The sequence below is a fragment of the Suricata suricatta genome, chromosome 5, assembly GCF_006229205.1.
Source record: "Suricata suricatta isolate VVHF042 chromosome 5, meerkat_22Aug2017_6uvM2_HiC, whole genome shotgun sequence".
NCBI lineage: Eukaryota > Metazoa > Chordata > Mammalia > Carnivora > Herpestidae > Suricata > Suricata suricatta.
In genome coordinates, this window is record NC_043704.1 from 126,329,950 (window position 1) to 126,339,003 (window position 9,054).

General features: G+C 46.1%; 1 protein-coding gene across 1 annotated transcript in view; it reads right to left on the minus strand.

Moving 5' to 3' along the window:
* The window catches only part of LOC115291261 (serotransferrin-like), a 48,807-nt gene extending 40,076 nt beyond the window's left edge, over positions 1 to 8,731 (minus strand). Inside the window, exons 1-8 of the mRNA XM_029938767.1 lie at positions 8,590 to 8,731; positions 7,713 to 7,860; positions 6,852 to 6,907; positions 6,151 to 6,329; positions 5,153 to 5,330; positions 3,543 to 3,697; positions 1,902 to 1,992; positions 1,252 to 1,304 (exon numbers count right to left, since the gene is read on the minus strand). Coding sequence (XP_029794627.1) covers positions 1,252 to 1,304; positions 1,902 to 1,992; positions 3,543 to 3,697; positions 5,153 to 5,330; positions 6,151 to 6,329; positions 6,852 to 6,907; positions 7,713 to 7,860; positions 8,590 to 8,641 — 912 coding nt within the window. The 5' untranslated portion in view covers positions 8,642 to 8,731. The remainder of the gene's footprint in view (positions 1 to 1,251; positions 1,305 to 1,901; positions 1,993 to 3,542; positions 3,698 to 5,152; positions 5,331 to 6,150; positions 6,330 to 6,851; positions 6,908 to 7,712; positions 7,861 to 8,589) is intronic.
* Positions 8,732 to 9,054: the final 323 nt, after the last annotated feature.

The window sequence follows — 9,054 nt, forward strand, 5'->3', positions numbered from 1 at the left end:
CTCTCTCTCTCTCTCTCTCTCAATAAATAGATTAATTTTAAAAAATTAAAAAGCAAGACTGAGATGAAGTACCAGTCATTCTGTCATATGGAGATTATTATGAACTTAAAAAACAAAATAGTAAGAAAACAATCATCATCAGAGGAATGGTTGGTATATAAGTTGGCATAAAGGCATAAAACGACTAAAGTTATAAGCCAGCAGCTGACCATCCACTGTGGAATATCAGAGGAATGGATATTGAAGAGCACATGTGACCCCAACATTTTATACAGTCACAATTAGGAAAGAGTAGCAAATGACCAGATAAACTACAGGGAATATTCTGGCCATACAGAGAATACAGGTTTGCACCAAAATAAATATGTGAAGTAGAAATTCAAAATCAAATCAGCTGCCGTCTGTAGCAGGAAATACATGCTACTCCTTAAACTGTGAATAGAGTATCAACCCGAGATTTCAACTTTCCAATTTAGTTAATTCAGTCAACTGTTCACACCAGAAAACGGAGAAGCCTTATCTGTGGAGTAAGACCAGGTCTTTCTATTTTCAACTAAAGAGTCTGGCTCCCAGAATGAGGGGGAGAGGCTGATAGGTTGTAACAGGGAAAGTTACAAGGACAGACTTGTGCACTAATAGCTGGAAAATGGCTGGAGAGGTCGGAGCACCAGAGCTCTGGGACCCAGTCATCACCTTGGCCAAATCCAGTTTGTTCCTGTCCCATCTTTCTAGATCCACCCCCACCAGAGCATTAGCTGAGAGCCAAACTGGCCTGGGTTCCTGCGCCCAGCCCTGGCTGGGAAGCTGGGTAATTTCATGCTCCTAGACATCTGCGTGTGTGAGCCTCTCTGCTCAGGCCTGCCAGGCACATATAAGCAGGACTCCTGGCGCTAACTCTCCTCTAAAACTGTCCAGGCCTCATGTAATACAAAGGGTTGGGAGTGGTGGGGTGGGTGTAGGTTTGCTTGCTGGATATAGGAGCCTAGACAACTTGTAACCTCTGTGAGCTGTTGGTCCTCTTATGGCATCCTTAAAGGATGACAGCACCTACTTCATAGGACTAAATGAGAAATCCCGCATGCAAGTCCTGGAAAGTATAAAAGAGTAACCATCATTATCAATTCTCATCCTTCTCTGGTTCTTTTGCATTCTAAAAATTGGTCTCTTCTATTGCCTTATGTACTTTTGATTTGAATTTGGATATACCTTGCCCTTTCCCAAAAGTAATAAGAATTAAACTCCTGAGTTTACCAATCCCAACTCACCTTTCTCTAGTGTGTTCTCACAGTTAGAGCCTTTAGTGTCTGGAGGGAAAAAAATGAAGAAGCCATTAAACATTTATTCATTGGAAATCAGCCATTTCTATGTGCAGCTCAGAATTTTTTTTTTTTAAAGCCAGGAAGACAATCTACATATCACCAGGTTTCCAAACAGTCCAGGCTATCTGGATAATACAAGTTCACTTTCGCTCACTGGCCTCTGGAAGTTAACCAAAAATTGTGCATTTCAAGTTTCCTGCTGTGTTTTGACCTGTGGCCACAGTGGTGTGTGCCGGCTACACTCAAATCCCTAAACTGAGACAACAGAAGTGATTTGGGGAAGCAAGACCTGCCAGGAATACCAGCTGAGAATCCCAGCTGTCCTCTGCAGAGAGGTCACTTTTAGGTGGAACTTCCCAGTTCCAAGCCTCCTTCCCCCGCTGGTGGAAGGTATGATAGAAGATTCTGTCCTTTGAGATGACCGTGGGGATTAGAGATGAGCGGGGAAGCCCAGAGCCTAGGCAGTGGGAGGTGCTCAGTAAGCAAGAGCTTTATGGCCAGTGTGGTGTGAATCAGGCTCTAATTTTCTCATCTCACTGCCCCAAAGGAAACAAAACACTCAGAGGCGCCCCCGCCACTTACCGTAGTTCTCTGCCAGGACAGGCACTAGACCGCACTGGCCCGCTATGTAGATGAAGCCTCCATCCAAGCTCATGGCATCAGCTTCTCCTTTCTGCAAAGGCACAGCACATTACAGCAGGTGAAGAGGCTGTCTCCTGTCCCACCTGTCTGTCCAGCTGTTTCCTTGAAGCAGCCTTCCCAGAACAGTCTATGAAGGCCCCGGGAGAGAGGAGGTGCTCGTTGCAGACCCCCAAAGGACCCATCAGTCAGGAACACCCAGCACAGAAAATAAAATGTACTCCCATTTTTACCCAAACCATGATGAACTGATGATCAATTTGAGGTGCCTTGCTTAGCTTCTTCAGGAGCAAAGATCCACATTTAAGTCCTCCCATCGTCTCATAAGGATACACTGTCCTACAGACATTTCTACAACAACTTTCTGAAAACTGAAGTTCTTATTTGTTTTTGTTTTTAATGTTTATTCTTGAGAGACAGAGAGACAGACAGACAGAGAATGGGTGGGGGAGGGACAGAGAGAGAGGGAGACACAAAGTAGGCTCTAGGCTCTGAGCTGTCAGCACAGGGCTTGAACTCACAAGCTGCAAAATCATGACCTGAGCTGAAGTTGGACGCTTAACTGACTGAGCTACCCAGGTGCCCCCCAAAGTTCTTATTTTTAATACAGATGAGTGGCATCAGGGACAGCAGGCACCTCCTACTGGAGCTCCAGCCGTGAATCATGGCCATGTGCTTGAGTTCTGTTTCAGTGCTTGGTGTAGACGAAGTGTTAATGAATGAGTAAAATATTCTTGAATGACCTGTCAGGTTTATAAACCCTGAATTATAGAGATGCTTAAATTCCACAGGATTACCAAGCTGGCAATATACTTTGGGCCTGGCAATATACTTTTTCAAAATATAGCCTAAAGGAATAATTAAATATATGGAAAACGATCTCAGCAAAATGTATGATTCATAAAATGTAAAACATGCAAGTGTAATCCATAACAGCAAATGATAGAGACCATGTGATGCTATAGGTAATATGGATAAATGGTTACATAAACTGCATCATTTCCACACTATGAAATAGATTACAAGATTAAAAGATCATGCTTTCTAAAAAATGATTTGTGACATAGGAAAAGCTAACTAGAAATCAGGTGAAAAAAGTATAGTAAATTGTGGATATGGTATGATTCCATTTAACAGGATTCTCTCTGAGTTAGAAGATTATAGGCACTTCTCTTTCTTTTTTATATCATTCAGGACTTTCAAAATTCCAAAAGCAAACGTAGAATGCTCTTGTGATCAACAAAGTTAAACTTCCACCTGCCTGCACAATCAGCACAGCCCTGTCGTGCTTGTCATGGCACACCATGGGTCTCAGGCACACCCACACCATGGTCCAGCCTCCCATCAGCCGACACAGAGTGCCCCCCGCCGTGTACTAACACCAGGAGGAAACAGAGCCCTAAGGAGCCCTTCAGATCCATAAAATCCAAAGTATTGAAGCTCCTGTGGGGCTGGGCTCCCACATGGGGGCAAGGTTCCTGGGAACCCAGGTTTTTATATGATTCCTGAGAACACCAACTCAGCCTTAGGGACAGGCAGGCAGCAGTGGGGAGATGCTGCCCTCTGGAGGCAGGAATGACATACCGCGATCATGGCAATGCAGTCTTCCGTGGACTCTGCCGATTCACACTCTATTTTCCCGTCGCTGCTTACACTCCACGTATCACACTTGGCCCTCTCGTGGTGACTTATTGCACACCATTTCACCTTCTTGCATTCATCCTTTGAGGTATGAGGCCCTAGGGCATAAGGAAGAAAACCAGATTTAGACAAAGCCTTAGAAACCCCGCTGAGTATGAACACTACCAACTCTCTTCCCTGAAAATGCTGAGATTTTGCCCACAGTACACAAGCAGATCCTATTCTAGGAATTAATAACCTTAGAAAACAAAGGCAGTAACAATCTTTGTTGAGTTTTATCATTTAGATGATAATTTCTTCTAAGAAGCCAACTTTAGTCCCAATACCTCTATCACTTCAGGCTCTTTCTGGCTTTTTTCTTCTTTTTGAAATAGCACTTAACCACCTGAGTTCTTTTTTTTTTCTTAATACTTTATTTTTTTGAAGTTATTTATTTATTTATTTATTGAGAGAGAGAGAGAGAGAGAGAGAGAGAAAGAGAGAGAGAAAAAGAAAGAAAGAAAGAGAAAATCCTAAGCAGGCTCCATGCTGTCAGCATCAAGCCTAGTGTGGGGCTCAATCTCATGACCATGAATGAGCTCAGGACGTGAGCCAAAGTCAAGAGTCAGGCGCTCCCTGTGTTGTTTATTTATTTGTTCATTGTTCATTGTCTGTTCCCCTCAGGACAACATAAGCTCACCCAGAGCAAGGGCTATGCCTGTCTTATTCTCCAAGGCACCCTCTTTATTCAAAGGCAGTGCCTGGCTTGTGGTCAATGCAATAATGTCTGCTGAATAAATGGACATCTATTCAGTTTTCTGACTCAGTTCAAGTCACTTCCTCAGGGAAGCTTTGCCACAGCCCCAGGATCTATTTTTCTTTGTTTTCACAGTCTCATCAGACCATGCTTTTTGTTCTGTTGTGTTTGTTTTCCCTTCTTATGAGCAAATCTCTCATTTTTAGTCAACCATTCAGTGGAGTGACTATTCATTATTTGTTTTCTCCACTGGTGAGAAAGTTTCATGGTAGCGGAATCTTGTATATGTTGGTCTCACCATTGTATGCCCAGCACCTAGCACAGTTTATGGCTACATGATCAATAAGTGTCTGTTGAATGAAAGAATGATCAAGCAAATCCCCCAATGATCCAAGGAAGTTCAGGCACAGGATTAACCCATCCAGAGCTCTAGCTTCATTATGGCACATGTTGATGATCATAATATTGGCTGCAAATGTACAAGTCTGTAGCAATTTTGTTCTTTTTGCCTTACTTTGTACCAGGCTGATTGGCTTCACAAAGTGGGCAGGCAGGGTGGCCCTGATTTACACAAGGGAAATAATGCTAGTGTCAACCCAAGTCATTTTAAGCCTGAATTTCCTTCAGTGCCTTTTGGTGATGTCCGGCCCATCTCATGATGACCAACATCGTTTAGCATCAGTCTGACACTGGGCAGCAAAGCTGGACAGATAAGGAAATATCAGGTTTCTGCTACCTGAAAAGAGTCTGTTGTTGGTCCATGCCCTTACCAGGTTTCCCAGCTCCTAAGGTCACACGATCCTCCCCTAGGACTTACGCATATCTTCCCTTAGATTCTGAAGAGCTGTGACATACTCATATCCCAGGTACAGCCAGGTGTCCATTTTAGAGGGAATCCTTAGAAACCCTACAGCAGAGTCTTTAAACAGCAGGTCCTTCCCCAGAGGGGAGCTGAAGAGCTGGAAGGCTGTAGATTTGTCTTTGCCATAATGTTCCTGTGTATAGTGAAACACAATAGTAAATGGCCGTTGAAACACTATGGAACACTATAGTAAATAGCAACAAGGAATGCTGCAGAAGGAGACTGGAGGAAAAAAACCCAGAAAATAAAGTGAAATTAAAACCATGGAATTTTCAAGATTCCAGGAGAGAAGGCAGACAGACCTGCTCTTTACCACCCAGCACCTTCCCCGCTCCCAGCCCTCTTGCAGTCATGCAGCTATCTATTTTCCGGGACATGTTTCTGTGGCCTATCTCCCTGGCCATGTTGACAGCTCACTGAGTGTAGGAAATGGGTCTCCTTCAGAGGCTGACTCTGAGTAGCTACCACTTACATTCTTGATAGACAGATGGAAGGGTAGATGGGAGGAGGCAGGCTCAGTGCTGGGATTGCGCTGCTCTAAGGAAATAAAGCGGGTGTGTGTGTGTGTGTGGCACCCCTGCAGTCAGACTGAGGGACATTGGGAAAAAGATCATTTCCTTCTGGGGAGGTCATGGAAGGCCTTATGGGGGAGGGGGTATTTGCCCTTGGCCGAGAAATCCTGATTTAGATAGTAATATAATTAAGCAATAAGGATCATCTTCATGTCGCAGTCCAAAATGTAAAGGTCGGACAGGCAATAATGCAGGACTAGACCCCTTGTGACTCTGAGTCCCTCCCTGCTGGGCACTTTCACACAACTGGATGGTATGTGGCACAGTTCCCGCTATGTCCTGAAAACAAGGAATTCCATAGTAGCCAGAAGGGAATGTAGGAAGAAGCCCCAAATCCAAGCAGGGCCCACTAAGCAGGAGAGAGAACAGTGAATTCAGTACCTGAGCCTGGTTGAGAAGCTCCCAGATCAAGTCCTCCTTGCCTCCCACACTTCGGGCCATAACAGCGTGGGAAGGGACTTTGGCCAAGTAGCATTTCCTATATTCATCCACTGGTTTCCGAGTGTTGTCTGGGCAGAGCAGCTCATACTGATCCCTGTCAGCTTTGTTTGGCAGGTGTTCTGGGGGAAAGAAAGCCTGGATGAGCCAACTGTAAACAGGACAGAGCCATGAGCTGTAGTCTCCCCATCCCTTGCAATCCCAGCAAATCATAACATGTACAAGCTGAGATGCCTAAAGTAAACAAGAGCCAGGGCACATAAGGAAACTGAACTATTCAAGATCTCACGACCAGTCACAGGCAAGGAAGCTTCTGATGCCTAGTGCAGGGGTGACTGCCCGACACCCCACAACAGGTCTCATCTCACCAGGCCAAGTTTAGGCTGAAGTCAGCCAGACCAGTCCCCAATCCTTTGCTGTGGCAACATTGACCAAGAAGAAAGGTCCCTATGTCCAGGAGGTTGCATTATGGGAATAGGCCCAGGAGTCCATAGGCACACAACTCTGCACAAGTAGAAGCCCAAGCAATGATAAAGGAGGAACACAGTTTGTGCATATCTGACTATGGTCCATGAAAAGGAGTGCAGAATGCGGAAAAAAAGCCCACATCCTGGAGGAGATATGCAAATTCTTCTGTCACTTACCCAATACTGTGGAGTGCTTGACAAAAGCCACTTCCCCAGCGTCCTCCATCAGACATCTGTGGGAAAGAAATACATTAGAAGGATGACTGCAAGGTAGGCCCTTCTCCTCAGGCTTGAGGGTCTGTCTGATCACACTGTCCAGCCTGGGGACAAGGACAGAGCCTGGTGGAGGCCTCTGTACAGACTCACAGCCGAGGAAGCACCCTGGGGCACTGATATGCCACAGAGATGGGGTGGGCGAGATGAACTCACAGGAACTAGAAATCCCTCATCGTGTTTCCCAAAGTAGCAAAAAAATCATTAAACACATTTTAATATAGAACAGAGCTTTCAAATTTCTGAAATGGAAGATAGACACATCAAGTCTCCTAAGAGAGGAAATGTGCCCTTGGCTGGCTATCAAATTTTAGGATACAACCAAGGTAAAAAATGGAGTGAAAAATTAGCCATGTGAGCTGTCTACATAGGGGTCGTGAGGCGATACAGGACAGAGACCAGTGCATTGAACAGGAGACACTGCTACAATAGAAAACGGGGGTCAGTTACTGAAGAATGGTCCAGACACTAAGGATGTGCCTGTCCCTTAGGCTCTGCCAAGTCCAGTGAGAGGACACATTGGGCAGGTTCAAGAGCTCTGGGGAGATGGGGGAGAGGGGCTTCCCTGTCAAATATCACACGAAAGGTGTATGCACTGGCCTCACCTGGAAGAGAGTTCCTGCTGGATCACTGAGTCACTATGAAGAAATTAGGCCTCCTGAACACTTCTTTGCAAGCTGGGCTCTGCTCTGGACCAGGTAGGGTCCCACAGCCTGAGACACTGGACACTTTGGCCACCATAAAGTAGCAGCTAGTTTCACTCACTTGAAAGCACCCGAGTAGCCGAAGTATGGTTCATGGTTGGAGCAGGCACACTTGTCTGGCCCTTTTCCCGCACACAGTTGACACAGTTTGGGGAAGGCTGTCCGATCCACACAGGGGACACAGCTTGCCGAGAAGAAATTGGACACTGCTGCTCAACATAAGACATGTAGCACAAGCCATGAGCCACAGGCACTTACAGTCCCCAGTCCAGGCTCATAAGAGAACAGAGAGTGACTAGAGCAAAACCAGTACACCCAATCCCAGCACACCGTTATATGTGTTCACTGATCAAGATCAAGTTTTCCAAAAAGGGACAAGTTAACCTTTGTCCTCCTACTTCCCTCCCGAAGAACTAGGTCTGTGCCTGTCATTGACCCAGGCGTGTCTCAGGTCACTATCAGCCCCCTCTCTGCCTGTCGGACTGGAACATCTCAGAGAGAGGTTTCCTCTGGCAGTCCTATCTGAGAGATTTGAGACCCACATATAGAGGTCTCCAGGTTCATGGCCAGCAGATGGCCACCAGAAAAGCTCCAGCAGAATGGGAAACACATCAGCCACAGACAGGAAAGACCCCCAGGGAAGTGAACAATAGAGCCCAGCAAACTTGGCCCTGACTGAAGCCCTTTGTCTGGCTTGATGCCCATCCCCCCAATCCTCAGGACAGCCTCTGGTTGGGTGTTCAGAGCTCAGAGAAGAACAAACACAGCTAACACCTCCCAAGGACTGCTGGTATGGCAGAACTGACCAATTTAGAGCTGGTATACTTCCACCTCTGCCCCCAAGACCCATCACACATGATCACCTGATCGTGTCTGAGCGACCCCAGTGTGACCCGTGTCAGGCAGGCCTGATAGCACTCACCCTCTTGCCCACTTACCCCGCTGAAGAGATTCATGTGGTTCAGGCAATTTCCAATAAAGTAAGCCCATGGGGATGTTCCACCCAGCAGACCTGCCGAGGCCTGTGTGGCAGGATTTCTTGCCTTGGAGCTGATCCAGGGTGAAGTCACTGGTCTTTTTCACCACGGCCACAGCAAAATAGTAAGTTTTTTTATCTGCAGAGGGACAATGTGAATGAAAGACCTTTAGCCTGGGGCACAGCTGGAAACATTGCTCCTTACTGTGGGGCTCCTGAGTTGAAAAACGTAATCCACAGGGCACATTTATGTTGGGCTGGGTCATAAAGAGAGAGATATTAGGAAAACCTGCCTGGACTTGCAGGGGATAAAAGAATCACAGAGAGAACATTTGTAATAACTCTCTAGGCAAACACATGGGCAAGAAGGCCACATGCACACGTGGCCCAAATACTTTTGCCTACCGTGGCCCTGCAGGGTGTCTGT